A 27,628-nucleotide genomic window follows, 5' to 3' on the forward strand; every position below is an offset into this window, starting at 1 on the left:
ACAGCATCACTAAACCACAGCTGTAACCCACTTCATATAAACAGAAAACACAGGAGAGTCTTAAAGGGACAGTATACATAAAAAGGAAAATTTACTCACTCTCAAGTCGTTCCAAGCAAGGTTATTATCGTAAACTATTACTAAGACAAAAACTAATGGTGAAAAAATATTTTATTTAACTTAAAAATTAAAATGGGAAAAACTAAACTGAAACTATAGAAGTACACAACAAAACGAACAAAAACGAAATAGAATCATGGAGAAACTGACTTCAATGTTTGTATTTTCAATCATTATTGTATGATCTGATTTTAATAATCTCTCAAGCCTGATTTCTCAGTGTTTTCCTTAAAAAGAATTGACGAGTGGCCGTCTGATTGACTTGTGAAAACAACCAATCACAGTTTGCTTGCATATGTGATGTTTAGAGGCACGTAAATCTGTGGGCGGGGCTTTGGATGACACCAAAATTACTAGCATGAGAGAAAGCGCTGGCTGCAAATAATGCCGCCCTTTGAAACATCGCAAACACAGCATGAAATAAATTGGGACCTCAAACAAAACTTCTGAATATATTTAATTCCATGAACTTCTGAATCTTTGTCAAATAAGCGACTGCTTGTTCTTTGGTGCGGGCCGTCTAGACCATGTGATTCCAGTCCACGTTGCTGATACAGTAAATGCTGCAGAGATACTTTACAATAAAGTTGTACTTGTTGACATTAATAAATGCATCATGAACAAACAAAAAACAATATTTGTGTTAACATTTTACAACAAGGTTCTATTCACATTAGTTAATGCATTATGCATCATGAACTAACAATGAACTATACATTTTTACATCATTTATTAATCTTGGTCAATGTTAATTTATAAATCTACAATTGTTCATTCTAGTTCATGTTAGTTTAAAATGCATTAACTAATGTTTACATATACTATTTGTTAACATTATTTGTAATGTTAAAAATCTACTAGTATATGTTGGAAATATCATTAACTAAGAATAATATGTGCTTTAACTGTTGTTCACAGTTAGTTTATATTAGTTAACTAATTTTAACAAATGCAACCTTATTTTAAAGTGTTACAGATTTGTGGTGTTAACAAATGAAAACTAAAACTATACTAAAATGAAATCAAAACAAAAAAGCCATTTTTAATATATAAAAATGAAATAAAAACTATTTATGCACAATTAAAACTAACTAAAACGAAACTGAAATTGAAAACCAAAACAAAACAAGCAAAAATAAAAACTAATTACATTTTCAAAACTATAATAACCCTGTTTCTGAACCTTCCAAAAGACAGCTTTTTAAGGCATTATAGTTCCCTAATAGCACACAGAAAATGCTGCTAAGGGGCCGTTCACACAGAGCGTGTGGCTTTCAAAAACAGCAACTCCTTTTTACTTGACACAGCATCTTTAAAACACAGCGCTTCACCCGAGACTGAACTCCACTGAGTGCTGCTGTATAAATGACTTATAAAGACTTCATGTCAGCAGATTGACTGTAACTCTCTTCATTTCCTGCAGGATGTTTTGTACACAGTCTGTAATCCGATCGGTAACGTGCTGCGGATCGTCATCTTCAAGAGGAACGGGATCCAAGCCATGGTGGAATATCCTTCCTGTGTGACACGTCTCCATGGAGACAGACTGACAGTGTGTGCGTGTGTGTGTGTGTGTGTGAGACACTAACACACTTTTATATATCACAGATATACAGGATCCCAAATGAACACTTGCTTAGAGCTGAATGTGAATACAATGCATTTACAAATGTTCAAATTAAAATACAGATTACTGGCCGGTTGTCTGCTGATAACTTTTACAGGATTTAAAAATTGTGACAGTACATGGTTTAAATTGTGATGTTGAAATAATAGTCCAAACCTCATGAGAAAAAGGAAAAAAACCTCCATGTTGCAACACATTCTTTCTGTTAAACCGCTAAAATGAACATTTGAGGAACAAAATAGCAGCAAGTCATGACATTTCACTGATAGTTTTAATGCAATATACAGTGTCAATGTCCATTGACAGAAAGTTCATTTTGGACTCTAGAAATAAACAAACACACACACACACTTTCTAATTGGGGATAAACTATTTTGCGATAACAACCGGCTGACCGAACATAATCCAGTTTATTACATGGCTAATAACCAATTAAATAAATAAATGCAAATGAAATTTTGATTTGCATTGAAATTATGTGATTATGTGAGATCGCTGAGCATCTGAATTCTATCTCCAGTTTGCATCAGAGTTCTGTTGGTGTTTATTTTGCATAAATGACAATCTGACTGCTCATTATCCTGCTTATTACAAGATTACTTGCCAAATTAATAAATAAATCCACTAAGAACAGTTACAGCATGACATGATTTCTGGAGACTGTGTCTTATTGGGTTTGTTACATTTTGTATTTTTGTTGTGCTGATGTTTCATTTTTAAAAGCACACGTTCATATAAAGTGTGTTTTTAAAGCGTGTCAGTGGTGAGATTTCTCCTTGACCTGCGGCACGTTTGAATCCATTCAGAACGCACAGAAGGCCAAAGCCGCTCTGAACGGCGCTGACATCTACGCACGCTGCTGCACGCTGAAAATCGAATACGCTCGGGTAAATGTGCAGCGTTCACACACACAGACTCAAACACACACACACACACAGCGCTGGAGCTAACACACATGCAGTGGCGTTGTGCTCTCTCATTCTAGCCCTCACGACTCAACGTCATCCGAAACGACAACGACAGCTGGGACTACACCAAACCATTCCTGCTGCGACGAGGTAACACAACCCTCAATTTACCCTACTGTGTGTGTTATTGATCAGACATTGCTCTTTTATAGCTCAGGAGACATAAAGGAGTTGTCGGTTATGGTTTGTTTAAAGGTGAAGTGTGTAACGAAATTGCAAATATCCAAAGGCATTTTGACCAAAAATAAGATTAGGATTCATTTTTCACTGTTTTAAACTCGGTCAAAACTGACCGGAACATAACAGAAGGGTTAAAAGAGTTTAACAATTAGTTGCTGTCTGGAGCCTTGTAGGTGGTTGCTAAGATGTTCACAACAGCCCACCGCCATGTTTCCAAGATATGGCTCAGATTTATCGTCCACCTAATAAAAGAAACCACACTCACTGGTGCGGCAGTGCATAACAGCAGCGCTGGAGACATCGATCTGCACTCTTTGACTTTGTCTCTGTAAATGTGACGCTTTATTATTGACTGAAGATACGAGTGTGAGCCGCCACTGAAACTGTGCTGGAATTCATGTGCTGATGTAAAGACACGCGTGACAGAATATTTGTGGAGAAACTCAAGTCAAAGACTCTCTCTGTGCATCTTTCTGAAGCTCTCAGCTCTTTGTAGTTTCAGTCAGCACTTTGTGAAATTAGAAATGAAGCTGAAGTTCACAAATCTTCCTCACAGGCCTGTGAGAGACACGATTATTCTCCAGCTTTGGTTTACAAACGTCCTCGATGTCAGAGATTCTCCAGCTCAGCTACCATTGATTCTTCAGCATTTACTGTTGGAAATAAATGAGAATAGAGGAACAGGGCGTTCCCTCTGGAATTTCAATTGTGTTTTTGCAACAGCAGTTTTCAATTTATCAGTAGAATAAGTCTGTATTTAATATTACTTTAGGAGACTTTCAGGTCTTGCTCTGCAACATTAATGACATTATTGGTACATTATTTCATTCCTCGAGCACATAAGTTCATGTTCTTGTGGTAGTTAGGGTTAGGTAGTGTAGTGATGTTTGATGCATGAAAGAATCGTTCTTTTAATGACTCAGTAAAACCGATTTGCAAAGCTTTGTTTGATCGGCCAACAGTAAGGGATGACTTTATTTAGGAGTAAAACTGAAATGGGAATAATTATTAAATGTTAATATTATTGTTCTTAACAATGTTGAGCAATAAACAACATTTGATAAAACCTAAAATTGAAAATACTGTGATTAGCAATTTTACTACCAAAAATAACATGTAAAATGCTGTTAAAAAAATAATAATAGGATTTTCCTGAATTATTACTACAGTTTTACCACAAATGTTATTGTTAAAATATGGTTACTGTAGTAAAACCATGGTAAATTTTGTGCTCATAATAGGGCTGTCAAATGATTACAATTTTTAATCTAAACTAATTACGTGATATGCCTATTAATTAATCAAATTAATCACAATTAGTTGCATTTAAATCAATATTTGCCGAGAAAGGCCCCCAAATAAAAAATATGTAATAATAAAATAATTATGAATAAAAATATTTAGATAATTATAAATATAATTTATATAGTTAATATAATGATTCAAATAATTAAAATACATTATTGTGGCTGACGAGTAAAGCATTGATTAGACAATACAAGGCAATATATTTATTTCCATATTATTGAACATAAGTCTATGTATTGAACTGGCCAATCAGTCCGTGGTAGATTTATTATAAGGATGCTTCTATGTCACATGCACCAGAGCAACGCTTTGTGAGTGTCTCTCTTTGTGTTGCGTCATGAACGCAGCCTTTTAGGTCAACTTAATCATTTATCACTAACTCTGAAGTTGAACTGCTTTACAAAACTACCGGTAATATTGTGTCTACAAAGAATTAATTTGACTTGTTCTAGTTGCAATATACTGTACACTTGTGCACTTAATTCATATTTAAGATTTGAAGTGTTTTGTTTCTTACTTTATTGGTAAACCAGATATTAAAGAACCGATTAAGTGAAAAAGACCAAATATCGGTTAAAATATCGATTAAACTGTCAGTAAAGTGTGATTTGATCCTGTACAGCTAAAGTTGTTCAAAGTGTCTGGACTCATGAAAACATGAATGTGGTACTTCAAGTGGATTACGGTCCAGGGTAATTAATAATTGCATACATATATAATGAATCACACTGGATTAACATGTTAAATCAACAGCCTTAGTTCTGGATGTGTTGGTAACAACAGTATTGAAACATTAAACAACATTTGACTCAATATATTAAACATAGTAGTGAAAATATTGTGATTATCATTTTACTACAAAAATGAAACGTAAAATGCTGCACGGGGACGTCTGAGAACACCACTGAGTGATGACTCAGTCGTTTTATTTTTACTGGTTTAATGAGCGCTGTATTGTAGTCCTCACTGAGCAACTTATGATTTCAAAGCAAACAAGGGTTTCATAATTCACGTTTGAGGTATGATTTATACAGATTACCAGGTAATTCATTACTCTAATCTGATTACTCTTTTAGTCAGAATCGTTTACATTTGAAATACACATTTTAAATTCTAGTAGTCAGATTACAGTTAATTACTTTTAAGTACATTACACAAATTTCATAATAATATACTGTATATTGAAAAGAAGAATGATGTTTATATGTACGTCTGTTCATGTGTCTGTGACAGAAAGGGCGTACAGCCCCTAACGAGTGATGTGTTGAGTGTGACTCGCGTGCGACAATAAACGAGGAAATACAGACATTATTTTGAATTTGTTGAAGAAAGTAACTTCAAAGTAAAGTAATTAGTAATGTGATTTTTTTATGAAGTAATTAGTAATCAGACTACAGTACTTTATAAGTCATTTATATATAGTATATAGTAATGAATATAACTGAATATATTCAGTTGGGTCAGTATTTTAGTCCGTGATGATTGACAGCATGTCACAGATGCTACTAATACAGCACAAGTTTAAATAATGTGGAGTATTTCTTTTTAGCCTTTTATGTATTTATAAAATGATAAATCATATTGTTCTTCTCTATTCAATATTGTGTACCCAATACATACAAAAGAAGGGTGCAGTTTCTTAAGACAATAGGAGGGTTTAAAAAGTCACTTTTTGACTCTATGGAACCAAATGCCCTGTGCTGCTTTATTTCATATTTCTGAGGGTTTTCGTGAAGCGTGTGGTGGTGTTGAAGGTGACATTGAGCAGAAATCCCATCAGTCCTGCTGCAGTCGCTCCCCGCTGATAACTGCTCATTTTATAGCAATTAGCATCGCTGCGCTCGAGTTCCCCGCAGTCCTGCTGAGAGAGAAGAAACGCAGAGGACACAGACAGAAAGAAACTGAGATGCGAGTGAAGACGTGACACAGCAGCTCATGTTTCTGTTGATGTGACACTGATGCAGACGCATCTATTCTTTCTTATTCTAAACCAGATGAACAGATAATCAAACATCATCTTCTTTTTAATGTTTTCTGCTTCAACTAAAGACAACTCCTTTTGACTCCAGCATTATTCTCATCAACATTTAATATCTGTCTGTCTCTCACCACATACCAAAGGAAAAATCTTTATTTCTCAACCCTTTCTCCTAGACAGCAATGAGATAAATGGAGATTTGTGCTGTAGTCTCACATGTTCTCTAGAGTTTCTAGAGATTCGACAAAATACCAAAGTCTGACATTCACATTCATTTTACAGCTCTATACTCTTACTGGATGTCAACAATGTATTATTATTTCTCTATTTTGTTAATTCTCATGTGAAATTTTAGGAGAAACATCTGAGTTTATGAAAGAGCACCTCTGAGCAATAATATTTCTGTCTCTCTCACACTGTTTCTGTGATAAAAGACTGTTATAAATGTGTAGTTTGTTTTTATACATTCACTTGTTGATTGCGTTTCATCAACTGAATCTCAGGAAACTTCATGTGCACCTCATATTTAATGTACTTTCTCTTTCTTATCATGCACTTTTCATATTTCAGCCCAAAATCAAAATTAAATATTAAGAAATTATATTTTGTATTAAGTCTTTTTTGCAGATCATTAAGATGTATTGAACTGTGACATGACTTCCCCCCAAACTTTTATTACTGTAATGCTAAAAATATCTCATAAAAAATAATTTAATATAAAAATAATAAGCAATTATTTAAATTGTAAAGTACTGCCTTGTAATTTTGCTAAATTTAAATCACAAAAAAATAATTGTATAATAGTAATTTTTGTACTGTAATACAGTAAATCATAATTGAGTTTATGGTGTAAACAATTGCTTGTCATGATAATAATTTCACAATGCACAAAATTCTCAGTGGTTTAATAAAATATATATTTTTATTTGTTTCTTTTGATTTCATGTTGAATTATGAGCTGGAGATGTTTTCATGTGATCACATCATCATCATGTGTGTGTTTTTGTTCATACAGTATATTGAATGTTTTTATCAGTGTAAGTGTGTGCATTTATACTCTCTCTGTGTGTTGATTGTGTTTGTGTAGAGCGTGGTAAAGGGCGACAGCGTCAGGCTATACTGGGAGAACACCCGTCCTCATACAGCGACAACGCCTACGGTCAGTGTGTGTGTGTGTGTGTGTGAGTGTGTGTTATAGAGTTGTCAAACACTATCATGAGTATTTTGAAGTATTCAGGGTATGTCTTAACTGGAAACAGAGTGGGGAGGTTTTAAAACAAAAGTACTTCATTCACACTGTGGACGTACTGATTTTCTTCTGAACACACAGAACTCCAAGAGACAACACAAAGGCATTAATAATATCTCATTAATCACCTCTGGCCATCTTCTCGTGTCATTCACCCATCGTGTTATAATGTGAGCAGATGTTTTAAGCGTTAAACCAGGACGGGGGAGGGGTGCAACTATATTAATACACACACACACACACACACATACACGTGAAAGTGTATGTTTTATTTTATATTCTGTTTACAACTATTTTAATCACATTTAAGCCTCTAAAAAATGTAGAGTGACAAATTAATTTTAAAAAGTACAATTGTAATTTCCTTTAATGTTGAACTTGCATGTGTAATAATATGAGCTGTCACTGTTGGAAATTTCATGTCAACTACACATTTTAACACAAATTATTAGTAAGTTGAAACCTAAAAATTAAGCAGAATTACACGTATAACAATTAAATGTTTGTATCATGAAAAAGTGCAGTGTGTTATAGCTGTCTGAATATGATCTGCAGGTCCAGTTTACCTCCAGGGGTGTTGAAAAAACAAACATTTAGAGTGACAGAAAAAACACCTCACGAGCATTTTCACATAGTAAAGGGGTGATGTAGACTCACACAATCAACTCTGGGTGAAAAATACTTTCTGTGCTCCCACACAATATCCGTTTTGATCAACTCTTCTCAGTACACTTAATACAAACAAACAGGAAGTTATATTACAAAATGCGGAAGAGCGGAGTGCGGAAAAGGGGCGGGGCTGAATAAGGTGAATTGTAAGGGCTTGTTTAAGGACGCATTAATGTACACCTGCGTCAGACGGACACTTTTGGAGCGTCTCACTTTGGTTGCATCATAAACATACCATTTTTAGGTCGCTGTGTCAAGTTAAAAGTAGTTTAAAACTTAAAACTTGAGATCCCTGTGTTCTGATTTGCGCTCCATCAAGCTGTATTTGAACGCAAGAACGTGTTCTCATCTTGTGCTGTCTGCTGTCGGTGAGTGTGGTTTGTTCTCTGTATAAGATGTGTGTTGTCTATACAACTGGAGTTTCACTTACTGCCCCCTGGAGAAAACAGGTGGAACTTCAAGCTTGAATTATGGTCCGGGGACATGATTTTTTTTTTTTTTTTTCAATTAAAATTTTTTATTGATTCATAAATACACAGAAAAGAAAACACAACACATATACATCGAAATAACATTTAACATTTAACCTCCACTAAAATCCCTCCCCAATCACCAACCCCACCCTGACCCCCAACGAACACCCCTATGGTCACATATCATAATACACACACACACACACAAAAAATATATATATATATATATATATATATATATATATATATATATATATATATATATATATATATATATATAATAAACATACATAACTAAACTTCTCTCTCCACATCCCCCCCCCCCCGAGATTTCCCTAAAAATGCTAAATAACTGCCTCATTTCCTAACAAACAAGTCCCAAAACCCCAGCTTGCCACCTCCTCGAAAGCTGCCACCTCCGCACACCACTCCGGAAATGAGGGAGCTCCATCCAGCTTCCAACCCCTTAAAATAATTTGCCTGCCAATCATGATACTGGTCAAAACTAAATTTTTTATGTGATTATCCCCCAAATTTATGATCACCCCATCACCCAAAATACAGAGTCTGGGGCAAAGTAAAATTTTAATACCCAAAAAGTCACACATAAAACTCCGAACCTTCAACCAAAATTCTTGGATCTTAACACACCCCCAAAAAACATGGGTTGTGTCCCCATCCTCTGATTGGCATCGCCAGCAGGTGGGTGTGTCTTTAAGACCAAGCCTATACAATCTAGAGGGGGTCCAATAGAATCGATGTAAAATCTTGAATTGCATAAGGCGCACCCTTGCATCCTAGCCCACACTCCATCCTCCAATACCAAGTTTAAATCTTTCTCCCATAATCTCTTGATAGAAGTTAAAGCTCCATCCCCCAGACTTAACAGGGAGTAACACACTGATGCCTCATGACCTTTTCCAAAAGCAGTAATCACCTCTCCCAGAGTATCTGCCGCTTTAGGGGGGCGTATGCTACTCCCAAAAATAGTACAGAGCAGGTGACGCAGCTGTAAATACCTAAAGAACTGAGATCTGGGAATCCTAACATGTTGAACCAAATTTTCAAAGGATCTCACCACTCCACTCTCATATAGGTCACCGAGTGTAGTAACCCCCCCCCCCCACAATCCACTCTGACCAGCAGAAAGGGAACTTATCAATACATAATATAGGGTTCAGCCATATGCTCGACATTTAAATAAATGTCCGAATTAAACACTCTGGACACTTTTGTCCATACCAAGTGCAAATGCGAGATAACGGGGTGTAACTTACTCCGGTTAGTTTGATAGAAAGGCTTTGCAATGGCAAGAACTTCCTGTTCGATACAAAACCAGGGAGGGGCTCTCTCAGGTGGAAGTGACCAGTGAGTAAAATGTCTGAGACAGAATGCATAATAATAAAACAAAATCTTGGGTAGGCCTAGCCCACATTTGTCAATCAGCCTATGCAATTTAATGAAATGTAATCTGGGACGTTTACCATTCCAAATGAAGGACTTCGCTATGCTATCAAATTGCTTGAAATAAGAGAGGGGGACATCTACAGGGAGAGATTGTAGCAGGTAGTTAAATGTTGGAATACAATTCATTTTAATAACATTAACCTTCCCAATCATAGATAAATGTAATGAAGTCCACCTGCCCGCATCGCTCGAAAACTTTTTTTATTAAGGGGTCAAAATTATCTCTAAATAAATCACACAAATTTTCTGGGAATAAAATGCCCAAATACTTAATGCCCTGTTTGGGCCACTGGAAGGCGCCCGGCTGGAAAGCCGTTACTGGGCAGTACGCTGTCAGATACAAAGCTTCGGATTTAGACCAATTAACTCTGTATCCTGAAAATTTAGAGAAGGAATTAATAATCCTGTGGAGGCAAGGCATAGATCTAGTAGGGTCAGAGACTAATAATAAACTATCATCTGCGTAAAGCAGAAGCTTATGTGCCACACCTCCCGCCACCACCCCTGGAAAATCATCCTTCTTTCTTATCGTGGCTGCTAATGGTTCCAGGGCAAGACAGAACAATAATGGGGAAAGAGGGCAACCCTGCCGGGTGCCCCTATCCAGAGTAAAATAATCTGAAATTAATCCATTTGTTTGTACCGCCGCTACCGAGTGTCTATAAAGTAACTTAATCCATCCAATAAAAGTATTCCCGAACCCATACAATTCCAAAATCTTAAAAAGATAATCCCATTCTACCATATCAAACGCCTTTTCGGCGTCAGGTGAGATGGCAGTGACCGGAGTCTGATCATTCGCCACTGACCACAATATATTGATGAGACGCCTAATGTTATCAGAAGAGTTACGGCCCCGAATAAATCCCACCTGATCAGTATGTATAAGAGATGTCATAACTTTACTTAATCGGTTAAAAATAATATTTTTACATCTAGCTGGATCAGGGAAATTGGACGATAAATCTTACCCTCGCTTGGATCTTTGTCCTTTTTAAGAATCAGACTGATCCGGGCTTGTGTCATGGTTGGCAGAAGCTTTCCGTTCTTTAATGATTCCATATAAACTTCTGACAAAATGGAGCCAGTTCTGTAGCATAAGATCCAAAACATTCAGCGGCAAAGCCATCTGACCTCTGAGCCTTGCCTGTAGGCAAGGCCTTAATTACCTCACCAAGCTCCTCCAAGTTTATCTCAGAATTCTTCAAAAGCATTATTAATATCAATGGCTGAGGTAAATATTTCATCACCAGCAGATTTCATTGAGGGAATGGTAGAAAAAGACACTCTCTGCTTTATATATCTAGCCAGAAGCTTCCCTGTTTTTCCCCCCAACTCAAAGTATGACTGTCTTGCCCTGAATAGCCAAAACTCCACCTTCCGTGACAAAATAGTACTATATCTGTATTTCAATCGGGTCAATTCTCTGAGGCCATCAGACAACATTCGTTGCTTCAGCTCTGCGTCGGCATTTTTAACATTCCCTTCCAACTCCACGAGTTCTCGTGCTTTGGATTTTTTGATGAATGAGGCATACTGTATGATCCGACCCCTAAAAATCGCCTTAAGTGCCTCCCAAGCCACACCCACAGAGGATACTGAGAACCAGTTGGTCTCCATCTAGACATTGATTTCAGCCTTTAGCATTTGTTGGAATTCAGGATTTTGCAAAAGGGATACATTAAAGAACCAACTATATGTTTTCTTTTTCTCTGTATGTGGCAACACCTCTAAACACACCAGTGTGTGATCTGAGACTAAGATGTTTCCAATTGAACAATCAACAACAGATGAAATGATGGACTTATATATATATATATATATATATATATATATATATATATATATATATATATATATATACATATAAATCTATTCTAGAGTAAATCTTATTGACTGATGAAAAAAATGTATAGTCCCTACCAGATGGGTTCAAAAGTCTCCAAATATCTGTAAGACCAAGATTTATACACATCTTGTGAAGCGTCAATGTTGCTCTAGGGAGCTTACACACTTTTGCTTCACTATGATCAAAGACTGAGTGCATCAAAAGATTAAAGTCTCCTCCCAATAATATATCAACCATATACAGTATATTCATATATGGTTCAAGATGGCGGCGAGTATGGCTGCTGCGTTTCGAGCTCCGACCCAAAATTACAGTTTTTTGTTTGTTTTGTCTACAATTCTTATGTTTTTTGTCTTGGATGTTGTCTGCTTTATTGTCTACAATAAACAAACACTTTTGGACATTGGTTCTGCAATAGCACACCGAAAACCAGACTTTAAATACCTCAATACTGATCCGCTGTTTTCAAACACGACAGCAGAGCCCTTTGTCTGGGCAGCCCGGCCGCGGAGACTGGCGTTCTCATCAGACTAAGACATTGCGCAAATCGACCCCCTCTACCCAGCACTGGCAAATATTCAGTCTCTAGACAACAAGCTGAGTGCGTGGATCTCTTTCCAGCGAGAGACGGGGGACTGCTGCATTATCTGCCTTACAGAAACTTGGATGTCTGCAGAGATTCCAGACTCAGCCATCGAACCCATCGGGTTCTCAGTGCACCGAGCAGACAGAGTGAAAGACCTTTCAGGTAAAAGCATAGGTGGTGGTGTATGTTTTATGGTCAACAAATCCTGGTGTGTTCAGAGGAACGTACATTCTATCAAGTCTTTCTGCTCTCCTGATCTGGAATTTCTCATGCTGCTGTGTGGGCCATTCTGTCTACCGAGGGAATTCACAGCAGTCATTATCACAGCTGTGCACATCAGCCCACAAGCCGACACAGACCGGGCACTCAAGGAACTGAATGAGAGTATAAGTAAACAGGAAACCTCACACCCTGAGGCCCCGTTCATTGTGACCGGGGACTTTAACAAAGCCAACTTCAAGTCAGTAGCACCGAAATACTACCAACACATCAGCTTCAACACACGAGGGGACCAGGTTTTGGACCATTGCTACTCTCCCTTCCGGGATGGCTACAAATCCCTCCCCCGCCCACCATTTGGCAAATCGGACCACTCTTCCATTCTGCTTCTGCCCGCTTACAGGCAGAAACTGAAACAGGAAGCACCCACCCTCATAACGATCCAGTGCTGGTCGGACCAATCATATTCTATGCTTAATACATCTTAATAATTTGTATGCTCGTTTCGAGGGAAATAACACCTTCCTTGTGGAGAGAGCTCTCGCGGCCGAAGCTACAGAGGTTAGTTCACTCTCCGTCTCTGTAGTGGATGTAACCCAATCCTTCTGACGGGTGAATATCCATAAAGCCGTGGGTCCAGATGGCATTCTGGGCTGCAGCATCAGAGCTTGCGTGAACCAACTGGCTGGTGTTTTTACAGACATTTTCAACCTATCCTTCTCCTTGTCTGTGGTCCCCACATGCTTTAAAAAGTCCACCATTGTGCCTGTACCAAAGCAATCCAAAATCACTTGCTTAAATGACTGGCGTCCTGTTGCTCTGACCCCCATCATCAGCAAATGCTTTGAGAGACTAATCAGAGATTACATCTGCTTTATGCTGCCTGCCTCACTGGACTCACTGCAGTTTGCTTACTGCAACAACTGCTCCACTGATGATGCCATTGCATCTACACTACACACTGCTCTCTCCCACCTGGAAAAAAGGAACACATATGTGAGAATGATGTTTATAGACTACAGCTCAGCATTCAAAACCATAATGCCCTCCAAGCTTTATGTGAAACTCCAGGCTCTGGGCTTAAACAGCTCGCTGTGCAGCTGGATCCTGGACTTCCTTTCAAGCAAACGCCAGGTGGTTAGAATGGGCAGCAACATCTCCTCATCACTGACCCTCAACTCTGGAGCCGCGCAGGGCTGTATTCTCAGCCCACTCCTGTATTCCCTGTACACACATGACTGTGTGGCAACACACAGCTCCAATGCCATCATTAAGTTTGCTGATGATACAACGGTGGTAGGTCTGATCACTGACAAAGATGAAACAGCCTACAGAGAGGAGGTGCTCACTCTGACACACTGGTGTCAGGAGCACAACCTCTGCATCAACGTCAGTAAGACAAAGGAGCTTGTGGTGGACTTCAGAAGAAAAGACAGAGAACACAGTCCCATCACCATCAATGGAGCACCGGTGGAGAGAGTCAGCAGCTTCAAGTTCCTCGGTGTCCATATCACTGAGGAACTCACATGGTCTGTCCACACTGAGGCCGTTGTGAAGAAGGCTCATCAGCGCCTCTTCTTCCTGAGATGGCTGAGGAAGTTTGGAGTGAACTGCCACATCCTCACACGGTTCTACACCAGCACTGTAGAGAGCATTCTGACTGGCTGCATCACTGCCTGGTATGGCAACAGCTCCGTTCTCAACCGCAAAGCCCTGCAAAGTGTGGTGCAAACCTCCAGACACATCATCACTTCCCTCCAGGACATCTATACCAGGCGGTGTGTGAAAAAAGATCGGAGGATCATCAGAGACTCCAACCACCCGAGCCATGGGCTGCTCTCACTGCTACCATCAAGTAGGCGGTATCGCAGCATCAGGACCCGCACCAGCCGACGTCATGACAGCTTCTTCCCCCAAGCAATCAGACTCTTGAACTCTTGATCTATCACGATCAGTATATCAGCACCACAATTTATTAGCCTCAGACTGGACCCACATTTTAAACTTCACTTAATAACACACTGGCAACTGAATATCAACCGACAGCTGAATGTCAACACAACACTTCATATTTATTTGGGGGGGGGGGGGGGGGGTTTGTATACAGTCTTCTTATTTTATGTATACTGTATATTGTATATATATTTTTTTATATACAGTCTTCCTATTTTGTGTATACTGTATATTGTATGTTATTAGGTGTATATTGTGTTGTGTAACAGATTGTGTAAACTGTGTTATGTGTAAATTAGATGTTTATTGTGATTGTCATACTGTTATGTTGCTTGGAACTACACCCAAGACTTTCACCCACTGTTGCACTTGTGTATATCAAATCAAATCAAAATCAAATCATTTTGTCACACAGCCATATACACAAGTGCAACGGTGTGTGAAATTCTTGGGTGCAGTTCCGATCAACATAGCAGTCGTGACAGTGATGAGACATATACCAATTTACAATAACATCAAATTAACACAACACAATTTAAACATCTGTTATACACATATTTACACTCAACAATATACAAATAATAACATACACTGTACAGTATACAATACGCTGTTTTTTTTTTTACTATATAGATAAACATTATTCAATGAAAATTAAAAATAAAAATATATATAAAAAAAGTATATATATATATATATATATATATATATATATATATATATATATATATATATATATATATATAGAATGTACAGTATTGTACTGTATTGACATTCAGGCTGTCAGTTGATAGTCTAAGAGAGAACATAATATAATAATAATAATATAATTTATGACAGTCCGGTGTGAGATATAAGAGTAAGGGTAGTAAAGTGCAGTGCTGATGTATTTTGATCGTGGGAGATCAAGAGTTCAGAAGTCTGATTGCTTGGGGGAAGAAGCTATCATGGACTCGGCTGGTGCGGGTCCTGATGCTGCGATACCGCCTACCTGATGGTAGCAGTGAGAACAGCCCATGGCTCGGGTGGCTGGAGTCTCTGATGATCCTCCGAGCTTTTTTCACACACCGCCTTGTATATATTTCCTGGAGGGAGGGAAGCTCACCTCCGATGATGTGTCTGGCAGGTTCGCACCACCCTTTGCAGTGCTTTGCGGTTGCGGGCGGTGCTATTGCCGTACCAGGCGGAGATACAGCCAGTCAGGATGCTCTCCACAGTGCAGGTGTAGAACCGTGTGAGGATGTGGCGGTTCATTCCAAACTTCCTCAGCCGTCTCAGGAAGAAGAGGCGCTGATGAGCCTTCTTCACAACGACTTCAGTGTGGAAGGACCATGTGAGTTCCTCAGTGATGTGGACACCCAGGAACTTGAAGCTGCTGACTCTCTCCACTGGTGCTCCATTGATGGTGATGGGACTGTGTTCTCTGTCTTTTCTTCTGAAGTCCACCACAAGCTCCTTTGTCTTACTGACGTTGAGGGAGAGGTTGTGCTCCTGACACCAGTGTGTCAGAGTGTGCACCTCCTCTCTGTAGGCTGTTTCATCATTGTCAGTGATCAGACCTACCACCGTCGTGTCATCAGCAAACTTAATGATGGCATTGGAGCTATGTGTTGCCACACAGTCATGTGTGTACAAGGAATACAGTAGTGGGCTGAGAACACAGCCCTGCGGGGCTCCAGTGTTGAGGGTCAGTGATGAGGAGATGTTGCTGCCTATTCTAACCACCTGGCGTCTGCTTGACAGGAAGTCCAGGATCCAGCTGCACAGTGAGCTGTTTAAGCCCAGAGCCCGGAGTTTCTCATCTAGCTTGGAGGGCACTATGGTGTTGAATGCTGAGCTGTAGTCTACAAACAGCATTCTCACATAAGTGTTCTTTTTTTCCAGGTGGGAGAGAGCAGTGTGTATTGTAGATGCAATGGCATCATCAGTGGAGCGGTTGTTGCGGTAAACAAACTGCAGCGGGTCAAGATTGAGTGGCAATACAGAGCAGATGTAATCTCTGATTAGTCTCTCAAAACATTTGCTGATGATGGGGGTCAGAGCAACAGGACGCCAGTCATTTAAACAAGTTATTTTTGATTGTTTTGGTACAGGCACAATGGTGGACATTTTAAAGCATGTGGGGACTACAGACAAAGAGAGGGAAAGGTTGAAAATGTCCGTAAATACACCAGCCAGCTGGTTCGTGCACGCTCTGATGACGCGGCCCGGAATGCCGTCTGGGCCCGCGGCTTTGCGGATATTCACCCGTCGGAAGGATCGGGTTACATCCGCTACAGAGACGGAGAGTGAACTAACCTCTGTAGCTTCAGCCGCGAGAGCTCTCTCCGCGAGGGCGGTGTTATTTCCCTCGAAACGAGCATAAAAATATTTAGCTCATCCGGTAGAGAGGCAGCGGTGTTCATGGCGGAGTTTTTATTCCCTTTAAAGTCCGTGATGATGTTAATTCCCTGCCACATGCTTCTAGAGTTGGTGGTGTTAAACTGTCCTTCAATCTTGCTCCTGTACTGGCGTTTTGCTGTTTTGATAGTTTTTCGGAGGGCATAACTGGCTTGTTTATGCTCCTCCGCGTTCCCGGAATTAAAAGCGGAGGTCCGCACATTAAGTGCCGCGCAAACATCGCTATTGATCCATGGCTTCTGATTCAGATAGATTCGTACAGTTCTGGTCGGAATCACTTCCTTTACGCACGTTCTGATGAAACACATTACGCTATCAGCGTAAAGCTCGATGTCGCCATCAGAGGCGGACCGGAACATCTCCCAGTCCGTGTGATCAAAACAGTCTTGTAGCATAGAGTCTGATTGGTCCGACCAGCACTGGATCGTTCTGAGGGTGGGTGCTTCCTGTTTCAATTTCTGCCTGTAAGCGGGCAGAAGCAGAATGGAAGAGTGGTCCGATTTGCCAAATGGTGGGCGGGGGAGGGATTTGTGGCCATCCCGGAAGGGAAAGTAGCAATGGTCCAAAACCCGGTCCCCTCGTGTGTTGAAACTAATGTGCTGGTGATATTTTGGTGCGACTGATTTTAAACTGGCTTTATTAAAGTCCCCGGTCACAATAAACGCAGCCTCAGGGTGCGCGGTTTCCTGCTCACTTATAATCCCATACAGTTCCTTGAGTGCCCGGTCTGTGTCGGCTTGTGGGGGGATGTACACAGCTGTGATAATGACCACTGTGAATTCCCTCGGTAGCCAGAATGGTCGACGCAGAAGCATAAGAAATTCCAGATCAGGAGAACAGAAAGACTTGATGGAATGTATGTTCCTCTGATCACACCAGGATTTGTTGATCATAAAACATACACCACCTCCTCTAGTTTTACCTGAGAGGTCTTTCGCTCTGTCCGCTCGGTGCACGGAGAACCCCGCGGGTTCAATGGCTGAGTCTGGAATCTCCGCAGACATCCAAGTTTCTGTTAGGCAGATAATGCAGCAGTCCCTCGTCTCTCGTTGGAAAGAGATCCGCGCTTTCATCTCGCAGAGCTTGTTATCCAGAGACTGAACATTTGCCAGTAGAATAGTGGGTAGCGGGGGTCGATTTGCGCGGCGTCTTACTCTGATGAGAATGCCGGCTCTGTTTCCCCTTTTCCTCCTGCGTTTCCGCGGCCGTGCTGCCCAGACAAAGGGCTCCGCTTGCGTGTTTGTAAACAGCGGGTCGGCATTGAGGAATGTGAAGTCCGGTTTTCGGTGTGAGATTGCTGAACCAATGTCCAAAAGTGTTTGTCTGTCGTAGACAATAAGGCAGACAACATCCAAGACAAAAAACATAAGAATTGTGAACAAAACAAACAAAACATTGCTATGTTGTGTCGGAGCTCGCAACGCAGCAGCCATACTCGGCGCCATCTTGAGTCACTAGTTGGTTGTAGTATATGGTTGAGTGACAATAAAGGGGTTTGATTTGATTTGATTTGATTTCAAGATCTATAAAAAAGCCCTGATCATCAGCGTTAGGTGCGTAAATATTAGCCAAAATCACCTGAATTTCTGCTAATTTGCCCCTGAATTACTCATGGAAGTGGTGGTGGCGTAGTGGACTAACGCACTGAACTGGTAAGCAAACGGTTGTTGGTTCAATCCCCACAGCCACCACCATTGTGTCCTTGAGCAAGGCATTTAACTCCAGGTTGCTCCAGGGGGAATGGCACTGTAATTCGCTTTGGATAAAAGCGTCTGCCAAATGCATAAATGTAAATGTAAATGAATTGCCCCTAATTTCTGCTGACTCTTCCTAATTTATCTTTAATTTATTTGAGACATTTGAATTGTAGATATTTACTTATCAATGTAATGATTCCCCTGCTCTTACTTGAGCCAGCACTAAAAAAAATGACAGCGCCAACCGACGTCCATCCCTCTAAACTCAAACAGTCCATGTACGCCTACGAGAGTCCCCACGAAAAACTTGCCTTCGGATTGCTCAAGTCCGGTTCTATACAAATTTTGTGAGACAGAATTACAAAAAAGAAAATAATCTATAAAAGAAACTCCAGCCAAACGGAGGCATAAGCACAAAGAACGTGCAAATTCATCCACAAACTGTCCCAAAGGAGTGTTATTCCACAAAACAAATTCCAGTCGCTAGGCGGAACCAGCACAAAAAGAAACAAAAAAGGCACTCAGTTCCTCGAACAGTCAAGTGAATGTTCAGTGATTCAGGTCCACTCAGCTGGATAGACAGTATCACACAATAACTTACTCATTTCATTGTCTCTATGAAAGACATCGCTTGCTGTGGGCATGTAAATATTTTGTGGCCATCCTTAGTATCTGTTCTCAGTTTGGCCAGGATCATCAGTGCAAAAGCGACCTTCCATTGATGTAAGAGTTTCTTGCATTCCTTGAATCGATTTCACAAAGTCTGGCAACAAGAAAATTGCCTCACCTCGTGTAACATGAGATCTTTATCAGATGATCTCAGAAATTTGGCCAGAATTGATCGGGGCCTGTCTCCTTCCGCAGGTCTCCGAGCCAGAATTCTGTGAGCTTGTTTGATTTCCAGCTTATGACCTGTTTTGTTGAGCAGACACAGGAAGAGCTCGTCTAGGAATTTCACCATATCTCGGCCTTCTTCGTCTTCAGGAATTCCAACAATTCGGACGTTGTTTCTCAAGGTCTTCCAACTTTTCCTAGACGCGCTCCAACTCTACCTTGGTCGCTAGCAGGTTAGCAGCTAATTCCCTCTCCGATGACTTCAGATAATCGATCCAATTCTCAACATCCGACATTCTTGTAACCATCACAGTGAATTTTGTCTCCATGGCAGTGATCGATCAATGTATTACAGCAAGATCCTCCAAGTCAGCAACAACCTTCATCAGCATTGCCGACATGTTCAACAGTTGACGCTGAATCTCTTTCTCCTCACTGGCCAAATTGAGTCCCGGGCTTTCGGCCTGCTGCTTGGGGGCTTCAGCTTGAGCACATAAGTGTCTTTTAATATCTCCAGAACCTGAGGATTTTGAATTCTTTGACATATTGTCTTCATAGAACAGTTATGGAACAGAGTGTATCAAATCTCACCGGTTTATGACACAAAAAGTATTCAAAGTAGCAAAGTGTGCAGAGCTCGCCGTTCATGTGTCCAAACCTCGCATTGTACCATGCGACTCCGGGGGGGGGGGGGGGGGGGCATGATTAATTGCGTGTTATTTTAATATATTTAATCACTCTGAATGAATGCGTAAAATCGACAGCACTACAATTAACATTAACCAAAATTAATAAATGCTTTTTACAATTACTGTTCATCTTTAGTTAATGATACCTAATGCATTAACAAATGTTAACAAACAGTGTTACTATAAAAAGTGTAAAACAAATACATTTTATTATGTACAATGAGGAAATACTTCAGATTGTGCAGTTTATTGTTATCAGCACTTTGGTCAATAATTGTTGTTTTTAAATGTGCTTTATACATAAAAGTGACTGACTGACTGATTATTTCTAGGTGACTAATGAAGAGTTAGTTAGAAAAATTAGTGTCATTGATCATGTGAACATTTGGACAGACGGTCAAATTCCTATCAAGTATTTGGGTGAAATCCTAAATACTAACACAAAATATTTGTACTTACAATACAGTTTTAATGAAAAATTCTAAAGTAACAAAACAAAAGTGTTAAATTGTAGAAAAACAGAATCATTTTCACTAGTATTCTTCTCATCTCTGCTATTTAACAGAGAAATCTTTCTGTTTTATTATTATTATTATTCTTTTATATTTTATATTTTTACAAATTGCCAAAGCATTGCAGAAGATAAAAATAATAATAATAAAATAAAAGACAGAACAATAAAAAGAACCAAGAAAGAGAAATAAATTAGAAGATAAGGGGAAATAATGTAATTGAAATGTACTGTGACTGTCTCTCTCTCTTTCTGTGTGTGTGTGTGTGTGTGTGTGTAGGGTCTCACTGCCCCCTGCTGCCTCTGCCCAGTAACACCCGTTTCAAGCGCAGCTCACATGATGTGCCCGAGGTGGTGGCATATCCGCTGCCTCAGACATCATCATACATGAGCCACGCCTCAAGCTCTGTTGCCATGGTGAGCGGCCTCCACCCCGCCAAGATGAACTGCACTCACATCTTCAACCTCTTCTGTCTCTACGGCAACATCGAGAAGGTGAAACACTCTGAAGTGAACACTAGCATACTGCTTACTACACACTGTGTGCTATACACTACATACTAAATTATAAAAATAGTCAAATATTTCAAACAGTACTATACTATATTGTGTCACATGACCTTGTGATGATGAATGATTGAGAAAGTGGCGTTCAGTTATCATCTCAGAAATAAATATGGTAATTTTGCATTGTGTGTGTGTGTTTGTGTGTGTGTGTGTGTGTGTGTGCAGGTGAAGTTTATGAAGAGTGTTCCAGGTACAGCTCTGGTGGAGATGGGTGATGAGTATGCGGTGGACAGAGCGATCACACACCTCAACAGCATCAAGGTCTTCAGTAAACGACTCAACGTTTGGTGAGGAAACACTCAAACACACTTAAAGGGTTAAAGGGTTCATGACATGAGGAATCAGATTTTTCTTTCCAGATAAAAGAGTTTGATGGTCTTTGAAAACATCAGAACTGTAGAACTCAAAACGTACTATCCAGTAAAAACATTTGAGATAAATGTGAAATATCGTGCAGCCCGAATATAGATGATATTTTTCTGGTGAAATTGCATACTGTATGTATGGGCTAAAATGTTCATAACATTATCCGCACAGACTCTCTGCCGTCATCCATCAGAATAATTCATCACTCGCGTCTAACATTCAGTTCAAAAAGAGCATTTTGCTCAGATCAGTCTCTTCATGGGATTATGTGAACGCCACTGTGATGCGATGCTTTCTGAGTCAATGTTTGTGAAATGATCAAGGGCTTTTACACAGGAAACAAGTCATGTTTAAGTTCTCAGACTGCTACAATGAGCACTGCTGAGGAAGAACTAGTCACTTGAGTTTGACAAATGTTTGTGACGTTCATCACATCAAATCTGTGAGCCTATTCTAAGTTTTGTTCAGCAAATAAACTAGGTATCATTCAACAGGTAAAGGCAAAAGTATGCTTCGTTTAAATGCGAACGCTTGTCATCTGTGTACAGGACACATGACGTAAATTTCATCATCAACAGGGTGCTCGAGCACTGAACATGTGCAGCCCGATTTTTCCAACCACTCATACTCTGAACACGCTGTATGTGCAAATTACCTGAAATTACTCACACTAATTAGTGGGTCCACACTCACAATTTGAGCTGTTGATGTCACGAAGAAGTGTTACAAGAAGATGTAATCGCCACTAAACATCAGGAGAATGTGAAAACATCAGGTCAAGAGCGTGTGTATGAGGAGGTCTGCAGATACCTGCATTTCCATAACTCGAATCTGAAGGAATCTAAAGACATCTTTATGTGTCTAAACCCAACCGCCTGTGTATGTGCGCACAATCAGTTGAAGTGTACTTTGGGTTTAATGAGTAATGTATAGTCAGTAGGCTATTGTCACAATATCAGGACCCCAACACAAAGCCTGAGGGGGTTTATTTAAGAAAACATTATCCCACTTATTCATGTGCGTCACTTTGTTTTAAAAAGTGGTGAAGATGTTTTTTTTATGGAGGTGGAGAGGGTTGTGACATCATGAAATGGCGACACTCATGAATATTAATTAGGTTAGATAATTTCACAGATAATTTCTAATTATTTTTATTGTTTTGATAAATAGTCATTCTTGCTGACCATTTGTAATGCTTAATAGATATTTGTCCTGGATTTTGTTAGTCAGTGGATAAAAACTCAGCAAGATCTTTAAGTGTGGATAACTGGTCAAGTGGGAATATTTTCCAGGTCCTATTCCGCCCTAATATAACTTTTTACAACTAGTAAAAGTGCTGGTCCCCGTTTAAATAAGTCAGGCATATGAAATATCATTTGAAAGCTTAGAATCTGAACATTTTATATAACATCATCACTTCTGCAGTTATGTTACATAAAAAAACTAAATAAGGCCTCAGATAATTTGTCTCAAATAAGCGCCACCTAGTGGTAATGTGGTAGAAATATGAATATGAGTATAAAAGTCTTTCACATAGCACTTAAATGGACAAAAGGCCCTAATACCACAGTTTAAAAGATTTTCAAAAGAAGCACAAAGTGAAATATGATTTCTGTAAGTCATCAAATACAAACGGCTCTTTCATGCTCCGATATCTGCTGCTGTAAGCCCTAAATAGACAAAAACTGCTTTTAACTTTGGGAGTTTTAAAAAAACAAAATGAGCCATTGTTTACTTGTCTGTGAGATTAATAAAATACATTAGAGCACCTCCTACATTTCAGATCTGTATATTGTGATGGAATCTGACAGAGAAAAAAAGAATTCTAGTACTTTCTGCCATCTAGTGGAATTAAATAAGACTCAAAGTGAGGTAGAGTGAACAGAACCAGAATTACATGTTTACAAACAACAACAACAAAAATTATTTTATTTTATTTTTTTAAACTTTGTTTATAAACACATACAATAATATTTATGAATAACTGGAGTATTTTTTTTTATTTATTTGGGCAGTTCTCTAAAAAATTAGACCAATTTTTTGCCATTAGTGCACAGTATGTGTGAATGACGAGCTTTTCAATTTGAGAGTGAAAAATCGCAGGTGGCCCAAAAATGAGTGGATAAAAGTAGATAAAAGGCTTTCTTACTACTTTCAGTCACATTGCAGATATCAATAACAGACATTTGCACTAGTAACAATGTAATGATTGATATCTGCAAATATAATTTTTAGCTGATATATGTATTTTGAATTACAACTCGTACAGAATGAATTCAAAATTAATCAGTAATTGTGTTTTGAACAGGAGTGAATGACAAATCACTGTGAAATTCTACTAGTGAAAATGCAGTTATAGATATATAAAAATGTGAAATTCTATTTTTATATCTAGAATGGGTATTTCCGGAAATAATGACGTCATTTTAGTTATCAAGAATGAAAATTTGTAATAGTGCAAACCTAATTACTCTAAAATGAGCACTTTCACTAGTAATAATTCCATTGCTGATCTCAATAATTAGGATTTTAACTGGTGAAAATGGAAATGTTGATATCCATGATTCATATTCATAATTCTTTGATTCTTAAAGAATTAAACACTTCTTGCCCAAAGAATTAAATCAGCATCAGTTAACATTTTATGCCACAATATGTACTGTATAACGTGGATATTAGTATAATAGAATATCTAGAACTATGTCAGATGTAAAAAACAAAACAAGAAATTATTTTTTTGTCACCACATTTTGATTATCGGGGGCAGAGCCCGCTTAAATGTCTGACCTTGGTCTGTGTGCACGAGAGAACATCGCCGCCCGCTGTCACTCAACGCCACTGATGAGTGCAGCAATGAGCGTTCATCAAAAAAACGAATTCTAGCACTGGATCGCTTCTCAATATAACACACAACTGAAATGGAAACTCCTGCTTTCTTTGTATTAGACACGTCACTGATGCAAGTGATGACCCAACACATGACCCACCCGTCAGTGAGGCCTATGTCCACTTACAGAGGAAATACAAACACAAACATGAAATATTGTTTTCAGTTTAAATGATTTAATATGTGTGTGTTCAGTGTGTCAAAGCAGCACGCCGTGATCCCCAGTCAGGTGTTTGAGTTGGAGGACGGTTCCAGCAGCTACAAGGACTTCGCCATGACACGTAACAATCGCTTCACCAGCGCCGGTCAGGCCTCCAAAAACATCATCCAACCTCCGTCATGTGTGCTGCATTTCTATAACGTCCCGCCCTGCATCACTGAAGATGACCTGCAGCGAGTGAGTCACCATTACACATCCACTTCCTCAAGTTCAAAGGGCATTTACACATGGTTCCTTAAGGGACAGTTCACCCCAAATAATTTACTCACCCTCATGTTGTTCCAAACCTGTATGTCTTTCTTTCTTCTAGGTACAATGTTAGCCTCAGTCACTTTTATTGTATGGAAAAAGATTGAATGAAAGTGAATGTTGATTAGGTGTTCCTCAGACTTCTGGCTGTGTGTGTCAGATAGTTAAAAAGGTTTTAGTGATGTGTGTCGTCAGCACCCTCTGCTGGATTCTGCTGTATGTGTCACTCTGACTCTGTCCTTGTATTTGGTTTGCAGTTATGCACAGAACACGACGTCCCAGGATTCATCAAATACAAAGTGTTTGACGCCAAACGTAAGTCATGATTATATTCCACGTGCAGTTTAACTGTTTCTGTGTAGCATGTGGAACATTTCAATCATTAACTCTTGTGTTTATTTCTGTAGCAAGTTCTAAAACCATCTCTGGATTACTGGAGTTTGACAGTAAAACTCACGCTGTTGAAGTGCTGACGGTTCTCAATCACTATCAGATCCGAATACCCAGTAAGCAAACACACACCTGAACGGTTTTTACACACACAAGCCCTTTTGACATTTAACCCTGCAAAGCCTGACATTAATTCAAATTTTTTGACATTAAATTGTTTTTATACCATTAGAAATCATAAAAAAAAAACATTTTTATTATGTATCATATTTGATACATTAGGCTTTAAAGGTCATTAGGGTTAGGCTCCTGAGGCCCAGCAATTTATTTTTTATATGAAAATACACAGAAATATTAGTTCACACTTTACATCTCTGTGATGTTTTTTGTGTCGTTCATGATTGTAATATAATGGTGATTGAGTTATATTACTCAAAAGCCTGTTTTATCATATTTGATACATGGATTTCAAAGGGGCTTTTTCAATAAAATAATATTCAAAATGTTAATCAAGCACAAGTTGCTTATATTCAGCAATTAATCATTTTAAAATATCAGTAACAATATAATCATTACTGTCACTTTTACTTTATTAAAATAAGCTGACATTTATCCCAACATAAGAGTCACTTTTCATTTTAAATAGATCGATATAAACATTGAAACCACTTTTCTCTCAAATAACCACTATATGGTGCCGTAAACATGTGACACATCCCATAGGTTGTTTGGCTCGTCAGCTTAAACAGAGAGTGAAACAGGAGCCGTCAAACGTTGTGTGTCATATTTGATGCACAGTGTTATAGGGTTAAAGATACACAGGATATAAATTATATATATCTACAGTTCAATTGTCACTAGTTAAAATGCTCATTGGAATAACTACTAGTGAAATGTTCAATTTTTATATCAGTTATTAGGTTTGCACTAGTAAAAACTTTAATTCTTGATATTGAAAATGGAATTTCAGCTAGTAAAAGATGTATTTTTAATGCATTACCACTAGTAGAACTTCAAAATGATCTATCATTCACTCCTGTTCAAAACACAATTACAGATAGCCATAAATAATTTCTTACTAGTTGAAATTCCAATATCACATATCAGCTGTGCACTTCTTACAAGGAAAATATATAATTTTATATATTAATAATTATGTTGTTTGTTACTAAAATGTCCATTCCTGAAATCAATATTAGAATTACATTTACAACCAGTGATAATTCTCATTTTTTATATCTGTAAGTGTATTTCAACATTTAGATTTGGTATTTCATGATTGTACGCTACTAGTGTAAACCATTCAGACCACAAAATTTGTATTTTTACTGTTGAATCTGTGTATCTTCCGTTCGTTCCATATCCGTTTTGAAATCAAAAAAAGGAAAACAAAAAAACAAATTGTTTTTTATTTAGCAGTTATTTGCCTTGGTAAATTATTCACTAAAACATATTAAATAATTTATTCCCCCCTTTTAAAAAAATGCATTATGCATTCAGAAAATTACATTTTAGAAAAATGACCTTAATACTGATTTTGTAAATTCGATTTTCAAATGATCTGTAACTCATCTGTAGGCTGTAATTTGTTTTGTGTAAAGGCTAATGTGGATTGACACTTCTGCTGTTCCTGTGAGGATCAGAGATGCTGGATCTTAGTTTTATATGGGGTAATAATTACCAGAGTTTCTACCTGATTTTAATCCCATGTGAATTGGTCATGCCGGTCATTTTTCTGGACTTTTTCCGGACTGCACGTGTGTGGGCTATTTTACCTTCTATAAAACGGCCAGTAAAAATAACCTCTGGTTATTATCCTGTGCAAATTGACATGTTGGTTTAACTTTAGTTGTTTCTCAAGTTATTCAAGTTCTGAAGTGGATGTTGGCCAAGAGAAGACACCAGAAATGATAAAACACGCTTCACTCAGATGATCTGCAGATAACACTGCCTGTTGCATTTGGACTGATGCATGTTGTCGAGTGTTTATTTAGCCATTCAGTTTGTTTTTTTGTTTTGTTTTTTTTTCAGTTCAGAAAATAAGAAAAGTAGCTAGACAAGCATGTAATATTGTGATTTGCCCCCTGCATTTAAGAACATATTTTGCAGAGGGACAAATATAATGTGAACAGATTGTCCATATTTGTTATTCAAGAGTGTAATATATGATTT

At 38.6% G+C, this 27,628-nt stretch overlaps 1 protein-coding gene across 3 annotated transcripts in view; it reads left to right on the forward strand.

Moving 5' to 3' along the window:
- LOC127426489 (heterogeneous nuclear ribonucleoprotein L-like) overlaps nt 1-27,628 on the forward strand; it is a 67,718-nt gene that overhangs the window by 38,210 nt on the left and 1,880 nt on the right. For all 3 annotated transcript variants that reach the window (XM_051673345.1, XM_051673347.1, XM_051673346.1), the window contains 9 exons: nt 1,544-1,629; nt 2,538-2,634; nt 2,733-2,805; nt 7,269-7,340; nt 21,058-21,272; nt 21,510-21,631; nt 24,793-24,994; nt 25,324-25,381; nt 25,474-25,572. In XM_051673345.1, the coding sequence (XP_051529305.1) occupies nt 1,544-1,629; nt 2,538-2,634; nt 2,733-2,805; nt 7,269-7,340; nt 21,058-21,272; nt 21,510-21,631; nt 24,793-24,994; nt 25,324-25,381; nt 25,474-25,572 (1,024 nt within the window). The remainder of the gene's footprint in view (nt 1-1,543; nt 1,630-2,537; nt 2,635-2,732; nt 2,806-7,268; nt 7,341-21,057; nt 21,273-21,509; nt 21,632-24,792; nt 24,995-25,323; nt 25,382-25,473; nt 25,573-27,628) is intronic.

Source organism: Myxocyprinus asiaticus, chromosome 35 (genome assembly GCF_019703515.2).
Source record: "Myxocyprinus asiaticus isolate MX2 ecotype Aquarium Trade chromosome 35, UBuf_Myxa_2, whole genome shotgun sequence".
NCBI classification, from domain to species: domain Eukaryota; kingdom Metazoa; phylum Chordata; class Actinopteri; order Cypriniformes; family Catostomidae; genus Myxocyprinus; species Myxocyprinus asiaticus.